Source organism: Sorex fumeus, unplaced genomic scaffold (assembly GCF_029834395.1).
Source record: "Sorex fumeus unplaced genomic scaffold, SorFum_2.1 ptg000082l, whole genome shotgun sequence".
Lineage (NCBI taxonomy): Eukaryota > Metazoa > Chordata > Mammalia > Eulipotyphla > Soricidae > Sorex > Sorex fumeus.
Window position 1 is genome coordinate 3,030,181 of NW_026606139.1, and position 20,485 is coordinate 3,050,665.

General features: G+C 44.7%; 1 protein-coding gene across 1 annotated transcript in view; it reads right to left on the reverse strand.

The window, feature by feature from the left end:
* EIF2B3 (eukaryotic translation initiation factor 2B subunit gamma) overlaps positions 1 to 20,485 on the reverse strand; it is a 109,687-nt gene that overhangs the window by 59,650 nt on the left and 29,552 nt on the right. The window contains exons 4-5 of the mRNA XM_056130925.1: positions 14,516 to 14,675; positions 5,788 to 5,899 (exon numbers count right to left, since the gene is read on the reverse strand). Of these exons, the coding sequence (XP_055986900.1) occupies positions 5,788 to 5,899; positions 14,516 to 14,675 (272 nt within the window). The remainder of the gene's footprint in view (positions 1 to 5,787; positions 5,900 to 14,515; positions 14,676 to 20,485) is intronic.

Consider the following 20,485-nt stretch of genomic DNA (forward strand, 5'->3'; position numbering starts at 1 on the left):
ACTGACACCCAAGAGTGGCGGAGATTAGTACCAGGAGTTTTGCTCCATGGCCTGGAGGCCAGCCACACACTCTAGAGGAAAAGGGAGCTCAGATAGAGAAAGGAGCACCAAATAAAGCGTGTTGGGAGGATCCTCCCAGGATGGGAGAAGCATGCTGAAAGTAGACTACAGACCAAACGTGATTGCCACTCAATGCCTCTTTTGCAAACCACAACACCCAAAAGGAGAGAGAGAACAAAAGAGAATACCCTGCCACAGAGGTAGGGTGGGATGGGGGGGTGATGGGGGGAGGGAGGGGTACTGGGATCAGTGGTGGTGGAAAATGGGCACTGGTGGAGGGATGGGTATTTGATCATTGTACACCTGAAACCCAAGCACAAAAATTTGTAAATCTACAACTGTACCTCATGGTGTTCACTAACAAAAATTTTTTAAAAAAATGTAAATGATGGAGAATGGGCACTGGTGGAGGGATGGGTACTGGATCATTGTATAACTGAAACCCAAGCACAAAAATTTGTAAGTCTACAACTGTACCTCATGGTGTTTCACTAATAAAAAATAAAAAAAAAAAAAGACCAGCTGCAGGGGCTGGAGTGATAGCACAGCAGGTAGGGTGTTTGCCTTGCATGCAGCTGACTTGGGTTCGATTCCCAGCATCCCATATGGTCCCCTGAGCACCGCCAGGAGTAATTCCTGAGTGCAGAGCCATGAGTAACCCTGTGCACTGGTGCATTGCCAGGTGTGACCCAAAAAGCAAAAAAAAAAAAAAAGAACAATCCAATCCAACAAAAGCTGTTAGGTCAAGTGTACTAAGAAACCTGGTTTTGTACGAGAACAAAGACACTTTGTCCCCTGAGATCCTCCTCAGTAGACCAGTAGACATCCATGGATCTGCACTAAACTGGGAAAGGATACTTTCCCAAGTCAAAAGCAAAGGATACAGAAACATCTTCATCCACTGGAGCATATGCTTAAAAATATAACCATCCTTGGGGCTGGAGTGATAATACAGCAGGTAGGGTGATGGCTTTGCACATGGCTGACCAGGGCCAATCCCCAGAACCCCATATGGTCTTCTGAGCACTGCCAGGAGTGACTGTTGAGTGCAGAGCCAGGAGTAACCCCTGAGCATAACCAGCATAATCAGCCCTGTGCATTGCCGGGTGTGACCCAAAAAGGGGGAAAAAACAAACAAAAAAGACCAGCTGCACCATTTTACAGTGAGTGGATGATGAGCAGCGGAGACCACCAATTGTGCCCACTAGAAGTATTAAATGCCCATTCTTGAAACTACCATGCACAGGAGTAACTAAAGGATGAAGTGATATACCACATGAAAAACTCATCAAAAGCTCCAAATTGACAGGATTTTCCAGCACATTTGATGGATCTGAAGGTAAAACACTGTGGACAGAGCAAGCATGAAAACTCCTCTTCTATACTGTATATATGCCATATAGTGGCACCAGGTAATGAAACCAAGGGGGTGCAGAATCTTCAGATACATTAATTTTGTAAGTCTGTACTTTTTTTTTTCTCTCTCTTTTTTTTTCCTTCTTGGGTCGCACTTGGCGATGCACAGGGGTTACTCCTGGCTCTGCACTCAGGAATCACTCCTGGCGGCGCTCAGGGGACCCTATGGGATGCTGGGAATCGAACCCGGGTTGGCCGCGTGCAAGGCAAACGCCCTACCTGCTGTGCTATTGCTCCAGCCCTGTAAGTCTGTACTTTGCAACATGATAGTAAATTTTTTCAAGTACAGTTATTTTGACTGTAATTTACAAATAAATAACAACGTGTTAACTTTTTTCCATAGGAAAAATGTTCACTAAACTCTCAGCTTTATTATATTTCACAAGTATTCCAGGCTTACTCATCAAAGTATGTCTTGCACATGGCCAACAGGCACCACATATGGTCCCCTGAACATGGCCAGGGGTCACTATTGAGCACAGAGCCAGGAATAACCCCGACAACTTCTGGATATGGCCTCCAAACCAAAAAAATAAATTAAAAATAAAGCTTCACACAATGGGTATATTCCACTATTTAAAAAATTGGCACTAAGTCTGTGATAATTATGTGGTGAAATATACAGTATTTGCTTCCAAGTTCACTCACATGATTGCAAACAGTCCTTGGCTTCTCCATAGCCTGTCTGAACATCCTCATGACATGGGAGTTAACTTTTCTTTTCTATATCTGAGTTATAATATAGCATCTGACTCACCCAAAAGAAATGGATTCAAGCGTGATAGCAAGAGACATGATTGGGCACCAAAGACCAAAGACAAAAGCTTTATCTTTTACAAATCTAATGTTGAGGGTGAAATTGTAATCAGGAGGAGGGGAATTATGTTCCAACCTCTCAGGAGAGATTATCCAAGGATGTGTGAATTAATACTGTCACTGTCACCGTCCTCCCATTGTTCATCGATTTGCTTGAGCGGGCCCAGTAATACTGTGAGACTTATTACTGTGTTTGGCATATCGAATATGTCATGGGTAGCTTGCCAGGCTTTGCCGTGTTGGCGAGATACTCTTGGTAGCTTGCTGGGCTCTCCGAGAGGGGCAGAGGAATCGAACCTGGGCCAACCAGGTAGGCCGCGTGCAAGGCAAGCGCCCCACCCGCTGTGCTATCGCTCCAGCCCATAAAAAAAAAATTAAACAGAACAGAAAGCCACTCAGAGTTTTCCTAGGCTTGCTTTTTATAACTGGAAACAAGAACAATCCAGGGGGCTAGAGCCATAGCACAGCGGGTAGTGCGTTTGCCTTGCACGCAGCCGACTTGGGTTCGATTCCCAGCATCCCTTATGGTCCCCTGAGCACCTCCAGGAGTAATTCCTGAGTGCAGAGCCATGAGTAACCCTGTGCATTGCCAGGTGTGACCCAAAAAGAAAAAAAAAAGAGAACAATCCAATCCAACAAAAGCTGGTAGGTCAAGTGTACTAAGAAACCTGGTTTTGTACAAGAACAAAGACACTTTGTCCCCTGAGATCCTCCTCAGTAGACCCGTAGACATCCATGGATCTGCACTAAACTGGGAAAGGGTACTTTTCCAAGTCAACAGCAAAGGATACAGAAACATCTTTATCCACTGGAGCATATGCTTAAAAATATAACCATCCTTGGGGCTGGAGTGATAATACAGCAGGTAGGATGATGGCTTTGCACATGGCTGACCAGGGCCAATCCCCAGAACCCCATATGGTCTTCTGAGCACTGCCAGGAGTGACTGTTGAGTGCAGAGCCAGGAGTAACCCCTGAGCATAACCAGTTACAGCCCCAAACCCAAAATAAATAAGTCAGAGGAGCTAGAGAGATAGTACAGCTTGCCTTGCACTCAGCCAACCTGGGTACCATCCCTGGGACTCCATGTGGTCCTCTAAGCACCACCAAGAGCGACTCCTACGTGCAGAGCCAGGAGTAAGCTCTGAGTACTGCTCGGTGTGACCCCCAAACGAAACAAAACAAAATTGGGGCAAAAAATTTTAGTGTAGAAGGATATGAAGAAAGAAATCTATTTATACTTCGGTTCCCCAGAATTATTTCAGTAAAAATGCGTCTAGTGTTTCTTTTTAAAGTGGGGTCTGGGGAGATAGTTCAAAGGGGTGGGACACATGCCTTGCACGTTTAAGGTCTTGGTTCAACCTCTGGCTCTGTGAATACTACCAGGGTGGCCCTGGGGACTCTTGCATGATGTGGGAAGGCTAGAGAAGAGCTACCTCTCACACGTGTGCAATCAGCAACGCACAGGACCCAAGACCCAACATGCATCTCCAATGGGAGAGAGGTTGCTTCCCCATCCCAGTGGAAGGAAGCAGGCTGCCTCTATTCGCTAAGCAACGGACCCCTCCAAAAGCTATATGAGAGGGTGCTGACTTACTATAGTTTTAGTTGCCACGAGATCAAAAACCAGGGCACCACTGGCTTTGGCTCCAAAATTGAAATTAAACGAAAGAAAATATATACTAAGATCTATGCCTCCTCCTTTGTTGTACTAGACAGCAATGACAAAGAGACACCTCTCTCTCCCAACTTACTTTCATATTCGTTCCACACCTGGACAAAACATTATTTAGCATTCTTTTCTTGTTGTCTTTGGGCCACACCTGGTGGTGCTCAGGGTTTACTCCTGGCTCTGTACTCAGAGATCATTCCTGGCTCGGGGGACCATAGGGGGTAACTGGGGATCAGACCTGGGTGGGCCACGTTCAAGGCAAGTACCCTTGCCTGCTATAATATCTCTCAGGTCTCTACTTAGCATTCTTATATAATATTGTCAGAGAATGAAGCTTTTACTTACAAGGCTTCTGATGAAAAAGTTCACGTAGGAAAGCACTTAATAAAGATGGACTGAATAAAATATGAGTGGGCTGTATATATGTAGTCTAATATTAAAAAGGATATGGTCTAATTACCATTGGGTAGCACTGTAGCACTGTCCTACAATTGTTCATCGATTTGCTCGAGTGGGCCCAGTAAGGTCCCCATTGTGAGACTTGTTGTTACTTTGTTTGGCATATCGAATACGTCACAGGTAGCTTGCCAGGCTTTGCTGTGCAGGTGAGATACTCTTGGTAGTTTGCCGAGCTCTCCGAGAAGGGCAGAGGAATCGAACCTGGGTCGGCCAGGTTGGCTGCATGCAAGGCAAATGCCCTACCTGCTGTGCTATTGTTCCAGCCCACCACTGGGTTACTGTCACTGTCCTCCCGTTGTTCATCGACTTGCTCAAGCGGGCCCAGTAACGGCTCCATTGTGACAGTTGTTACTGTGTTTGGCATATCAAATACGTCACAGGGAGCTTGCCAGGCTTTGCCGTGCAGGTGAGCTTGCCGAGCTCTCCGAGAGGGATAACTACTATAAAAAATAAAAAGTGCTGAAGTGCTGAAGAGATAAATATAGTGGGTAGGGTGTTTGCTTTGCACACAGTTGACTTGGGTTCAATTCCAGGCACAACATACAGTCCCCTGAGCCCTGTCAGGAGTGATTCCAGAGCACAGAGCCAAAAGTAAGCCCTCATTACTGTTGAGTATGGTCCAAAACCAAATGAACAAAGAAAAGAAAAAAGGAAAAAACAAATACTGGTGAGAATGTATAGAAATCGAAACTCTAGTGCACTGTAAAATGGTGCAACTCTATGGAGAATAGTATAGAGGCATGAACTAAACAGAGAATGGTTATATGATCCAGCAATTCCAATTATAACTTGCATACAATCCCAAGTATATCCAAATAATTCAAAGGAAGATTTTGAGGGGATATTTACACACCCATGTACACTGAATTATTCATAATAGTCAAGAGGTGGACGTAATCTAATGTCTATCAACAGACAAATAAATAAAGAAAATGTGTACACATATAAGTTTTAGGGAGGGGGTTCTGACATATGACACCATGGGTGATCCTTGAGGACAATACAGTAAGTGAAATAAGTGACAACAGACAAATACAGGCTGATTTCACATTTATATTAGGTATCTGAAGTAGATGAATTATTAGAAACAGAAAGAGGATGGTCTCTCCATAGCTACTTCGCCTGACTCTTATGTAGGATCCGGCCCTACCTTGGGAAGAAAAGACACATGGAAAAGAGTGAAACAGCTAAACTTGTGCAGTGAGGAAAAGCCTCCATCCCATCTCACGGGAAAACATTCGCATACTTTGGTCCATTTCACACAGTATCATCTAGTTTTCATTCCCTCTTTCCCATTCACTGGGTGGTTTTGTTTTGTTTCAAAACAAGGAGAAAAGCCAAAAGAGGAAAACCCAAGGGCTTACTTCTGCAGGATGGATCCCTTAATAACCAGTTCTTCGTCCAAGTCAGCTTCATTAGCCATAAACAGCAGCCTCTTTCCTGTGCTGTCCACTCCGATGAAGTCACGCTGCTCCACTGAGTAGGACAAAAGAAGGGGCGTCAAACAAAGCCATTTCACTGCCTGCACAACGAAGTTAAGGGACGGGACACCTGCTCATGACACGCTGGAGCCAGACACAGGCCTGAGTGTTACGCAGCACATATGCACGACATTGTTGGAAACACGGGGTGACAACACATTTTGATCCTGCCCTAATGGGCACTTTTAAGCTAGCTAGAGAAGTCTGGATGAAGCCTGTACACTATGAACTCAATGTAATTTCCTGTAATTCCTTTTATTTTTGTTTCGTATGGATGAAACACACACTGATGTATTTAATGACAAAGGGAAGCCTGTCTGCGACTTATTCTCAAGTAGCTCAGGAAAATAATGTTTACAATGTTATATATACATATTATATGTATTTGAATATATTATAATGAAACTCACAGAGAACAACAGAGAAAGAATACATCAATTCTTTGTACTATTCTTGTAACCATTCAATAAACATAAAAATTTTGCAAAAACACAAAGATGACAGATATTTTATTAGTGTGATTATGGCAATCACTTCATTTTATATTATATGTATGTGAACACTGAATGCCCTAACTATATGTAATTTTTATTTATCAAAAAGAAGGAAAGAAGGAAAACAGTGAAATATGGTATAGGTGAATAAGCCACAAGCCCACTCTGTTGAACAGAAAATACAATGAACATCTTCTCTGAAAGGGCCACCCTTGGTCAGCTCATGGCGAAAATGGCAATAACATTATTCAAGGAAATCCTCCACCAATATCAACTACACGTCTGTAGCATATTAGATTTATACTGTGCTGGGAATGTTGAAAATAAGCAAGTTGCATGGGGCCAGGGGGATAGTACAGACATTAAGGCACTTGCCTTGCAGGGTGCTGATCCCAGTGCAGTCCCTGGCATTATATCAAGTCCCTTGAGCACTGCCAGGAGTGATCCCTGGGCACAAAGTCAGGAGTAAGCCCTGAGCACTGCCAGGTGTGGTCCAAAACCCAGAAAGACAAAACGAATCAAGCAAGATGCATATTTACGAAATGTGGAAACTCCTCTAGTAGACACTGATATGGGTTGTCTTACTGCTACTTCCTTTATTTCTCTCCCAACCAGGTTACAAACGTGCCACAAGTAATCTTAGATCTTTTTTATACGCATTGAGAACAGTGTTTTACACTTCATAGAATATGCTACTAAGAGTGACAGAGTGTCTATCACCGATGAAAGGATTTTCATATAGAGATTAAACATTGTACCTCAAGGGGCCGGGGAGATAATAAAGCGGGTTAAGGCGCTTGCACTGTGTGGGGGCAACCCAGGTTCGATTCCTGGCACTCCACAAGGTCTCCCAAATCCTGTGAGGAGTGGTCCCTGAGTGCAGAGCTAGGAATAAACCCTTAGCACTGCTGGGTGTGGTCCCAAAACAAATACAAAAGGGAATAATAGAAACTCTAAAGCCAGCCCACCTGCATATGAATATTATTTACTATCTTTAAATCCCTAGAGAGAATAGTAATTTTTACTTCCACCAAATAATAATGGTAATATTTAGTAGTAATATTTAATAGTAATATTACTTCCACCAAATACAATAAGGATGATACTAGTGAACAGCACAGTGGAGAGAGTGTTTGCCTTGCACGCACCAACCTGGGTTCGATCCCCGGCATCCCATATGGTCCCCTGAGCACGACCAGGAGTCATTCCCGAGTACAGAGCCACGAGTAACCCCTAAGCATCACTGGGTGTGACCCAAAAAGCCAAAAAAAAAAAAAAAGGATAATCCTAGTGCTCCAGTCACAGATTTGTTATGAGGACTAAATAAGTTACTATTCATAAATTCAGATGACTATTCATAATATGAATCATATTCATAAAGCTGGTGTCATAGAAACATATCAACTGTTTTAAATATTAAGAAGAAAACAAAGTACACTTTCCCACTTGATCTTCACAGCAATCAAACAAATCAATGATTTATTACTGTCTAGTATATGTGCGGCCCAAAAGTAGAAAAGCAGAAACTGGGGGGAGCTGGCGAGGCAGAACCTCGGGTAGGGTGCTTGTCTTACACATGCCTGACCTTGGTTCACTCCCAGAATTCCATAAGGTCCCCTGAGAGCTGCCAAGAGTAATTCCTGAGTGCAGAGCCAGGAGCTGGGTGTGGCCCAAAACCCCAAACCAGAAAACCAAAAGCAAGGAGAAACTGAGGCTGAGTTCCAGGCAAAATACTCTGGAAAGATGAATTTATCCCACTGCTTAATACTACCACACATCCCGGCGTGACTACCAAGAGCAGCAATCGCCTGTATCCTCAAAAACAAATGTATTACTCCAGGCACATGTGTCTAGCTCAGCCGCTTGGAAGCACCCAGATGGTCTCTGTTCGTACTATCATACACAGTGTTTACATCTAGACAGTGAGAGACCCTCATAAAATGTTAAATGGGGCTGGAGAGATAGGACAGTGGGCAATGTGCCTGCTTTGCATATGGCGCCCCATAAGGTTCCCCGAACCCCCCATAGGGAGGGTGATCCCTATGCGCAGAGCCAGGAATAAGTAGCTCCAAAACAAAACAAGAAAAAAAAGAAAAATCTGAGTTTAAAAGATTTGGGGGCGGGAGAGGGGGGCTGGGCCTCAACCTGGTGGTGCTCAGAGCTTAATTTTGGCTTTGCACAGGGATCAGGGATCATTCCCGGAATGCCCGGGCATTCCGTATGTGGTGCTGGGAATCAAACTCCAGGCGGCTGTGTGCAAGGCAAGTGCCCTGCCTCTGTACTAAGGCTCCGGTCCCTGCTGTAAGTATTGCAGAGACTTCTGATTGCAGTCGAATTTTGCAGATAAGTTCAAAAGCCACCCAGCAGGGGCTGGCGAGAGAGCTCAAAGACTGGAGTGCCTGTTTTGCACTGAGGAGGCGTGGGTTCAGTCCCGTCCCTGGCACTGTATGGTCTCCTGATCACTGCTAGGAGCAACCCCACAGCACTAAGTTGGGAGTAGTCTTTGAACACTTCTGGGTGTGGTCCCCAAGTTAAAACAAAATGAAAAGCCACACAGCAGCTTTGACATTTATCAATTCATCCATTACATGGAAACCTGAAACTAAAACAATGTCTGCAAAGATCTGATTAGGAGCCAACATTTAAAGCAGAAACACAGTCATGTTATTTTTGGATATAACTCCTTGTCCTTAACCTACCCGAATCCTTAGGCCACAAAAGCCTTGAAGCACTGAATGTCCTGGGAACAATACTTTCCAACAAGTCGATTTTTCTGCTCCGCGGTACCTGGGTTGAGTTCTTCTCCCTCTCAGGCCTCCCTCTCCCTGTATCTGCTTCTTTGTAAAGCTACCATAGTAACTGGGACCTCTGAACTATTACACAAATTAGAGGAAAGATTGCTTGTTGTTGCTTATTCTAGTTTGCTTTGACAGAGTGAAGCTCACTTTAGGAGCGGGGCTGATAATCAGAATAAAAACCACAGAAATAGGGACTGGAGCGATAGCACAACGGGTAGGGCGTTTGCCTCGCACGCGGCTGACCCGGGTTTGAATCCCAGCATCCCATATGGTCCCCTGAGCACGTCCAGGAGTAATTCCTGAGTGCAGAGCCAGGAGTAACCTCTGAGCATGCCTGGGTGTGAGCCAAAAAGCAAACAAAACAAAACAAAACAAAAACCAAAAAACTACAGAAATAGGGCAAGAAAGAAATAAGGCAAGAAAACTAGAAACTTCTGGGCCAAAAAAAGAGCTCAAAGGACTAGAGCATGTTTCTGACATGCACGGGGCTGGGGTCCCATCCCTGGCACTGTGTGGGCTTGCCAGGCACTGCCCAGCGTGGCCCATGTGGACCCAGCACTTTTGTGGTGGTCTGAAAAAGAAAACAAACTAAAACTTCCATTTAAAAATATTCTGACTATAAAAAAAAATTGACTATTCAACTATATTCACATTTTTTCTTTCTTTCTTTCTTTTTTTTTTTTAAACTCCTGCGACTGACCCTCTGACTTCAGTACAGTCAGTTACTTATGCATTCAACTGACAAAAAAGCTGTGTACCTATCCCATGGGGGGCATTAGGTTGGTAATCCGAACTCATTTTGGGAGGCAAGCATGATCAAACAAAACAGACAAAAATATTAAAAGAAAGGAAAATGATGGGCATATAAACATAAAAAAATCTATTTATTTAGGGGCTGGAGCGATGGCACAGTAGGTAGGGCATTTGCTTTGTACGCGGCCAACCTGAGTTGATTCCCAGCATCCCACATGGTCCCCGAGCATCGCCAGGAGTGACCCCTGTGCAATGCTGGGTGTGACCCAAAAAGAAAAAAAAAATATTGATTTGTTGCTCTTTGTCCAGATCCAGCATGCTCAGGGGTTACTCCTGGCTCTGCACTCAGGAATTACTCCTGGCAGTGCTCAGGGGACGATATGGAAGGCCAGGGATTGAATATGGGTCAGCTGCTTGCAAGGCAAATGCCCTACCTGCTATACTTTTGCTCAGATCTCCATATATGCATTTTATATTAACATAATGATCCTAAGTAAATCAAAACTTTTGTTACAGTTCCTCCCACCAAAAATCAGAAGTAAGCACTTTGAATTGCTAGGAACAGTCCTAAAACAACAGCAACAACCACCAAAAAAAGCTCTAAGTGTCTCTACTAATAATAGCAAAGTATAGTAAGTAGTAGTTTAGTAAGTTTTAGTATAGTAAGTTTAGTATAGTAAGGTTTTTTTTTTTTTTTTTTTTTTTTTTTTTTGCTTTCTGGGTCACACCTGGCGATGCACAGGGGTTACTCCTGGCTCTGCACTCAGGAGTTACTCCTGGCGGTGCTCAGGGGACCATATGGGATGCTGGGAATCGAACCTGGGTTGGCTGCGTGCAAGGCAAACGCCCTACCCGCTGTGCTATTGCTCCAGCCCCAGTATAGTAAGTTTTACATAGCACCTCAAGATAGCAAGTCAGTGGGTCATAATGCTGGCTAAGCAAAGCTTATAGAACACATGATTTTCCCAGGGTAGAAAACAAATTATTGTAGGGCCAATTGTAGGGCCAGGGACAGCACAGAGGTTAAGGCACTTGTCTAGTCTGACATGTAGTTGGCCCCTGTCCTGGTTTGGGGCTTGATACCACTTGGTCTTCCAAGCACTACCAGAGGTGACCCCTAAGTGCTGAGCTGGGACTAGTCCCTGTGCATTTCTGGGAATGGCCCCAAGACTCTAAAACCAAATCAAACAGAAGCAGATTACTCCAGGATAAATCTGAACTCGCACCAAGTGTGATCTCAGCTTGCTGGTCACAGATTCATTCAAAGTGGGTCAGTGATGCAGGTGGCTCAGGCCCTGGGTTCTATTTCCACCACGACCAACCAATGCACGGCAGCCCAAGGAGGCCAGTTACACAAGAAGTATAAAGTACTCTGGGAAAAGCAATGACATCTCCTCAGGTTAATGACTCAAATTCTATAGTTTTGGTCACCCAATGTGTACTATTCTTTTTCTCTGGGATATGGTAAGATTGCTATAACTCTCAGAGGATGAAAAAGAAGTATAATAGTATGATAAAGAGTCTCTAACACTCTACTACTAGAACTCTAGGGAAAAAAAATAGGCTGAAGAGAGAGTACAGGGGTTCTGTGCTTGCCTTGCATGCTAACCCAAGTTCCATCCTGTACTCCACATGATCCCCTAGACCACCAGGAGTGATTCCTGAGTGCAGAGCCAGGAGTAACCCCTGAGGCGTGCGCAGAGCCAGGCAGGTGTGGCTGAAAAGCAAACCAAAAAAGTAATGCCACAGTTCTAAAACAAAACTATGGCTAGCATCTATTCTGTTTATGAGCTATTTAAGATGTTGAGAGTATACCATAATAAATCTAATTCTGAAAAAAAAAAACTTTTTTATTTTGTGGGGGCAGATCCTATGATGCTTTTTTTTTTTCCTTTTTGGGTCACATCCTGCGATGGACAAGAGTTACTCCTGGCTCTGAACTCAGGAATTACTGCTGGCGGTGCTCAGGGGACCATATGGGATGCTGGGAATCGAACCCAGGTTGGCTGTGTGCAGGGCAAATTCCCTATCCACTGTACTGTTGTTCCAGCCCCCTCTGATGCTTAAGAGGCACTGTAGCACTGTCCTCCCGTTGTTCATCGATTTGTTCGAGTGGGCCCAGTAACGTCTCCATTGTGAGACTTGCTTACGAGGCATAATGTTCTTTTCTGTTTTTAAAATTTATTTGGCTTTTCGAGATTAGTACCAGGAATTTTACTCCATGGCTTGGAGGCCAACCACACATGCTAGGAGAAAAGGGAGCTCAGATAGAAAAGGGAACACCAAATAAAGGTGTTGGGAGGATCCTCTCAGGATGGGAGAAGCATGCTGAAAATAGAGTATAGACCAAACATGATAGCCACTCAATGTTTCTTTTGCAAACCACAACACCCAAACGGAGAGAGAGAACAGAGGGGAATGCCCGCCACAGAGGCAGGGTGGGATGGGGGGGGATGGGGGGTGGGAGGGATACTGGGATCCGTGGTGGTGGGAAATGGGCACTGGTGGAGGGATGGGTATTTCATCATTGTATAATTGAAACCCAAGCACAACAATGTGTAAGTCTGCAACTGTACCTCATGATGTCTCACTATTAAAAATAAAAAAACAAACAAAAAAATTTATTTGGCTTTTGGGTCACACCTGGTGGTGCTCACATCCTGTCAGTACTTGGGTAATGGGATGCCAGGGATCGAATCCAGGTCTGCCACATGCAAGGTAAACTCCCCACTATGGCTCAGGCCCACAATATTATTTTTAATTGTTTTTTGGTTTGCCTGTTTTTGTTTTGGGGCCACACCTGGCAGTGCTCTTGGCTCACTAATCACACAAAAACTTGGGGATAGTGCCCTTCCTGCTGTACTATCTCTCTGGCCCTAGAGGCACAATGCTTTTTGGTTTGTTTTGTTTTGGGGCCACACTCAGCAATGCTCATTCCATGCTCTGCACTCAGGAATCATTTCTGGTGGTGCTCAGGGGACCATACGGGATGCTGGGGATCGAACCCCAGTAGGTTACTTGCAAGGCAAGTGCCCTGCCAACTGTATTATCTTCCAGCCCCCTTAGAGACACAGTATTAAGGGGTCTCTTTATGATATTTTGGGGACTGTATGGTGCCAAGGATCAAACCATATACAAAGTATGTTCTCTATCCCTTTGAGAAATCCTCTTGGCTCTGTAGTAGTAATTTTCATCACCTAAGGAGATACCTAATAAAAATTTATTACTAAAATTTAAATTATTGTTAATTTTTTTTGGTTTGTTTTTGGCCATATCTAATCCAATGGTGCTCAGGGGTAATTCCTGGCTCTGCACTCAAGAATTACTCCTGGTAAGGGTCAGGGGACCGTATGAAATGCCAAGATTGAACCCGGATTGACCAGGTGCAAGCAAGGGCCCTACCTGCTATACTATCTTTCCAGGCCCAAACTGTTTTAAAAATTTTTTAAATTTTATTTTCCAGGGAAGCAAAATCATTTTTGTTGAAAGAAATTTAGAGAGATTTGAAGGGAGAAAAAGAGAGAGATTTACGTGATCAAGATCAAGAGAGAACATGGGGCCTGGGTTTGATCCTTGGGACCCTTTATGGTCCCCTGAACCTGCCAGGAGCGAATCCTGAGTGCAGAGCCAAGAGTAAGATTTGAGCACTACCCCTCTCGGAGAGCCCGGCAAGCTACCGAGAGTATTCAATATGCCAGACACAGTAACAACAAAGTCTCCAATGGAGACGTTACTGGGCCTGCTCGAGCAAATCGACGATCAACGGGAGGGCCCTTTACCTTTACCTTTACCACGTGTGGCCCTAAAATAACAAAAAAATAACATGAGCTTTTTCATAGGAGAAAAAAAAAGCCCTTTCTAAATTTTAAGTTAGATTTTATTTCTTAGATCTAAACATTTAATTGTATGAGATTTCAATACTATGCAAACAGTCTTGAGATTCCAGCAGACAAAATCCACTTGAACGTCAAAGAATCTGATCAGACTGTATCTTATCTGATTTAATGTCATCAATCAACTCTTAGTATGGTGGTGTTCGGGGTGCACAGCAGATCTCAAAAAAATGCTTCGAAGCATGAATGATGATAATCACAGATCACAGATCACAGATCCTCCTGTTATTCGTCGATTGCCTCAAGCAGGCCCCAGTAACATCTCCTTCGTCCTAGCCCTGAGATTATATTCAAGGCTCTTTAGGAGAATGAGACCCATCATTGTTACTGGTATTTGGCATATTGGGTATATTGGGTACATATTTGGCATATTGGGTACAATATGGCATATTGGCATATTGGGGAGTTTGCCAGACTCTGCCGTGTGGGCAGGCTACATTCGGTAGCCTGCCAGTTTGTCAAAGTAGGAATGAGATGTCACAATAAGATGTTGCGCGGCCGCAAATGCGGGCAGAAGACTGCACTGTTCTCCCTCCGGGAGCTGGTTTTTATAGTCTCTGAGTCTTGGCCACTGATGGGATTACACGGCGCAAGGGGGTCAGTTGGTGGGTGATGATGATAATAATTATTTAAAAAATCAACAAACAAATAAGTTGAGCCCCAGTCATCTTACCTGTTTTCTTTTTCCCTTTTTGACCTGGAACTGGCTGTAAACAATCTTGGCCTTTCCTCATTAACATGGCAAGTGATGCATTATGAGCTCTGAACAGGTCTACAACCTCATGTAATGCAACATCTGTTATCAGATCACAGCTCAGGACCAGCACATCTGTCTATCAAGAAGAAAAGGAGAAAGTCAGTATCACAACGGGCCGTGGGTCAGGCAAATCATCACAGTACAAACTCATAATGGCTTAGAAGGACACTAAGCTGACATTTGTTTTCAATTCTTTAGGGGTGGGACGGAACAGGGATTTAGGCCACACCTTAGTGTGGTCAGAGGCTATTCCTGGGTCTGTGCTAAGGAGTGACCCCTGGTGGCACTTGGGGGGACCATACGCATAAGGAGTGACCCTTGGTGGCACTTGGGGGGACCACATGCAGTGTCAGGGATCAAACAAGGGTAGGCAGGATGCAACAGGGCAAACACCTCACTGCCTGCACTATGCCTCCAGTCCCTCAAATCTCTGTTTTTGGGTCCTACCTGGCTCTGTGCTTGGGACAGGGGTGGGGAAGACCAAACACAGTGGCAGGATTTGAACTAGTGCCATGGCCACAGCTGCACATGAGGCAGTCACCTTAAACTTCGTACACTCTCTCCAGCATTCAAATGTTTTTTATAGCAGCAGAGTAACAGAAATGTGTCTGCATTAACCGAACTATGCTGAGTGACGGCCTAGAAATCACACCTCCCCTTTGTGTGTGCTTCAGTATTCCCATTCCTGAGCCATCTCTGGAATCCTGGCTCTACAGAAGTCTGAAAGACAGTACATTGTCCGTTTCTATCATTATAGAATTAATTATCTTAAATTCATAATTTCAACTATAGGTTGAAAAGTATTTTCACACTGTTTGATGATTCCATATAGTTATAAAAAACTATAACTTTTTTTTGCTAGAGCACCGGGAAGAAACAGGAGGAATGTAATGCCATCCTTTGGGGACTCAATCTAGCTAATCACTTGATATCCCATTACTCATCAATTGATTTGCTTGAGCGGGTGCCAGTAACTTCTCCATTTGTCCCTGTCACGGGCTAGTGTAGCCCAATGGCGTCTGCTCGCTCCAGGAACATGAAGAGCCTCAAACCGTTTGTTCAGGTCTTTTTGTTTGTTTTTTGCTTTTGGGTCACATTCAGCGATATTCGAGTTACTCCTGGCTCTGCACTCAGAAATTACCCCTGCGGTACTTGGGGGACCATGTGGGATGCTGGGAATCAAACCCAGGTCAGCCGCGTGCAAGGCAAAAGTCCCTACACGCTGTGCTATTGCTCCAGCCCCTTGTTCAGGGTACTGATGAAGAAGTCTGACCATCTCGTAGGTGGGCGGCCATGCGTCCTTTTGATGTCCCATGGAATCCAGTCGGTAACAGCTCTAGTCCAGCGGTCATCTTCAAGTCGCATTATGTGTCCAGCCCACTTGATTTTTGATGCCTTGGCAAATGAGACCGCATCCCTGATTCTCAGATCGTCAACGGACATCAGAACTCCAGACTCCTTCTCTCACTTGAGTGAAGCGTGATACTCCAAGCATAGCTCTTTCAATTCCTCTTTGGGTAACCTGAATAGCATTCTCATCCTGTTTTCATAGGGCCCAGGTCTCTGAGGCGTATATTAGTGCAAGGAGAATGGAGGAGTCAAAGAGATGTGCCTGGAGCCAGAGGTTCTTCATCCTCTTAGCTATTTTTTCAATGCTCTTGAAGGCATTTCACGATGCTCTCTTCCTCCTGTGCAGCTCAGGTGCCATGTCGTTCATCATGTTGAGTTCTCAACCTAGGTACACATAACTGCTGCATTAAGAGATGTTCATTCCATTGAGAGCAAATGAAACATCAGGAACGAGTTCGTTTTTCATAAACACTGTCTTCGTGAGGTTTACCTGCAGCCCAATCTTTCCACACTCACGGTCAAAGTCGGCCAGCATTTGTGCCACTTGGCCAATGTTTGGTGTTATTAGAACAATGTCATCTGCGAAGTCTGGAGTCCAAGGTCGCAGAGTTCCGCTTACCTGGTTCTTGGGGCTTCACTCGTGTGTGTCTCGGCCTGATCGTCCGGAAAGCGTCCAGGCTCAACGGGACCCGGAACAGAGATCCTCTGCCTGCTCCCACCAATCTCTGGAGACCAAGGGATTAAAACCAGAAGCCCCACCCTACCCTGCCCTGTCTGCTTCCACCAACCTCCGGAGACCCAGGAATTACAGACAGAAGAACCACCCTACCGGTACCAGATAAATACCTCAACGGCAGACCTCCACTACCTCCCCTACCCAGCCACCGCCACGCTCCAGGACACTTTTCGGACATAAGACATTTAATACCCATCTTCCAAGATTACCGCACCATATTTGATAAGGTTCAAATATGGTTTGAACCATGGGAACACCTGCAAGGGCGATTAGAGGCCGCCCTAAAAGCCTCTATCCCTCTTGAGAGCCTGGCAAGCTACTGAGAATATCCTGCTCGCACGGCAGAACCTAGCAAGCTATTTGTGGCGTATTCAATATGCCAAAAACCAGTAAATATAATAAGCCTCATTCCCCTGGCCCTGAAAGAACCACCAATACAGCAGTGTTAAGGATGAGGAAGGAGAGGCTGATAAAATCTCAAGGCCGAACTAGGCTGCCAAAATGAAGAAGGACAAAAATGACTGTCTGAACTTTCAATGCATGTATGCTGGCATTGGATGCATCCATCGAGGACCTGATAGTACTAGTACGAAAGATCAAGTACGACATCACTGGTCTGACCGAGACGAGAAGGCATCAATCACATCACGCCGTTTTTGACAGTGGAGAAGAACTGTTCCCTGGAACATGTGACAAAAGAGACACTGGCGTTGGTGTCCCTGTCAACACGAACTTGGCCACGAGCACTGATTCATTCGAATGCCTAGCAACTCAAATTGGACGATTACACTTGAAGAGATGTGGCTCACTGCTGGCAGTTTCTATCTTCATTGTCTACGCATCAACATCCAATTATGATGAAGGAGAAATCGAGAAGTTCTACATGGAGCTGGAGAAGTTCTATAAAGACCATACCTTTTACAAGATCATTGTCGGTGGTCTTAATGCCAAGATATGACCGAGAAGATCATCTGAAGAACTCCACATCGGGATCCATGGTCTAGAATGGAGCGAACAGGGTGAGAGACTGTCTGAGTTCATCATGTCGACCAAGACCATCCATGGTAACTCACAGTTCCAGAATCTAAACGTTGGATGTGGGAGTCTCCCGGTAAACAGTTCCACAACGAAACTGACCACATCATATTCAATCGATGGTTCTGCCTGACCGATGTCGCTGTTGTCCCAAAATTCCAAACAGGATTGGACCACCAACTCCTTTGTGCAAAATTCTACTTCACGGAGCAAGGAGAAAGGGCTACAAAGTTTAAAAAGAGAACTCCCTGAATGACCACCAACTGGGAGCTCTTTGGCATTATTGCAGCAACATGGGAAGATGCCGTCGTTGACAACATTGACGAAGAATATGATTGACTGGTTCAGCACCTCCATGATTGTGCCAGGAATGCTGAGAGAAAGCCACAAAAAGACGCCTGTCTTTGAAAACTCTCAAGCTCAATTGCCAATGTGGCTTGGCGCAAGACTCAGGCAACCACAAGCTAATGTTCGAGCTCGCAAAGCAGTGCAGAGATGCGATCAAGGAAGACCTCAAAGAGAGAAGAGCAGAAGTACTGGTAGATGTGGCAGAAGCCGGGAAAAGTATTCGTAACGCCCTCCTGTCCTTCGCCAACTACAAGACCAAGATGACTGCCCTCCGACGTCCTGATGGATCTATCACATCTTCCAGAAGGGCAATGGAGAAGATTATCTATGACTTTTACTCGGATCTCTTCGATAGCTACGTCCACCTGCCCACATACCAAATTCCGCAGGATGGATATGTTGCTCCCAATGTTTTACCTTCCGAAATCTGACACGCCATTTCATTGGTAAAGAAGCGAACAGCAACCGGCCCAGACAAGGTCAGACTGAACACCTGAAGAATGTGTCATCAGTACTTGTCAATACACTGGCTTGGCTCTTCACATGCTACCTGTCTGAATGCAAGGTTCTGTCCCAGTGGAAAAGGAGCAGGACCGTTCTACTGTATAAGAAGGGAGACATCCACGACATTGGCAACTGTCGCCCGATCTGCCTGTTGTCCATCATCTACAAGCTGTTCATTTAGTCTAACTAATAATCACAATACAACCTCAAATATGCAATCACTTACTTAATCCTTGTAACAAAACCATGGGGGAAAGGATTGTTAACAATAATATTAGTCCTCATCTTTTTTTTTTTCTGGGGGGGTGTTGCTTTTGGACCACGCTCAGCAATGCTCAGGGGCTAGTCCTGGCTATATATTCAGGGGTGACCGCGGGTGGTATTGAGGGGAACACAGGTGGTACCAGGGATTTAAACCTGGGTGTAGGGGAAGCAAGGCAAGCACCTTAACCTTCGTACTATCTCAGGCTCTATTATTCTACCCCGTTTTTTGGGGGGTGGGGCTCAGACCCAGTGGTGTTCGGGATTTACTCCTGGCTCTATGTTCAGGGATAACTCCTGGCAATGCTCAGGGGACCATATGGGGTGCTGGGGATCGAACTCAGGTCTGCTGCTGGCAAGACAAGAGCCCAACTATTGTACTACTGCCCTGGCTCCTATTAGTCTCCATTTTCCATGGGCAAGAAAAATGAGGCCTACCTATCAGAAAACTTTGCACAAGCCAGGCATTTAATAATGTGAACAAACAAATCAATGATGCAAAAGCTTTTTCTTCCTTTCCTTTTTTTGGCAGGATGGGAGGGGGGGCCTCTTGGGGGTGCTCAGGGCTTACTCCTAGCTGTAAGGAGCACTAGTCTTAACCCCTGTATCCTCTCTCCAGCTCTCCTCAAAAGATTTCCATATTGTGGCAAGTTTGTCTGATTATAATTCTAACAATTTAGATTCACTTCAATAATTGATAATGATAACTAACATTTATTAAATATGTCCAACTAGCTATTGGGGCAATACTTTTATATGCATTATTTCAGTCTTTATGGAGTAAGCTCTATGGAGTAGGCAGTATTACTATTATTAGTACTTTACAAAAAAAACCCCCATTTTTCTATAGTTTTATATACTATCAAGTATTTAACACAGAATAATGACTATTCATGTAACTGAAGAATATGCATTATCAAATAGTGGGTTTTCTGTTTTGATTCTTTTTTTTTTTTTCTTTTTGGATAACACCTGGCGATGCTCAGGGTTTACTCCTGCCTCTGCACTCAGGAATTACTCCTGGCAGTGCTAGGGGGACCATATGGGATGCTGGGGAACAAACCAGATTGGCTGCATGCAAGCAAATGCCCAAACCTGCTGTACTATCGCTCTGGCCCCTTGATTCTTCTTTTTGGACCAGACCTGTTGTACTCAGGGGATACTCCTGGCTTAGAGTTTAAGGGGTTTCTCCTGGCAGTGTTGAGGAACATTTTGATGCTGGGCAATCAAACTGGCACATCCTGCACACGATGATAGCTCTGGTCACTGAACTATCTCTCCAGTATTTGAATAATGTTTAAAGAAATACAATCTCAGTAGTTTAAAGACCCATTAATGGGGCTGGAGCAATAGCACAGCAGTGAGGGCATTTGCTGTGCATGCAGCCAACTGGGTTCTATCCCCGACATCCCATATGGTCCCCTGAGCACCTTCAGGAGTCATTCCTGAGTGCAGAACCAGGAGTGACCCCTGAGCATCGCTGGATGTGACCCAAAAAGCCGAAATAAACAAATAAACAAATAAATTAAGACCCATTCACTGGGTTATAATGATGAACGTATCTGGCAGTTATTGAGTCACGAAACCATTGCGCAGCCAAGTTCTCTTTAGAAAGTTGGAAGACACTTAGACTAGACAATATTAAATAGGAG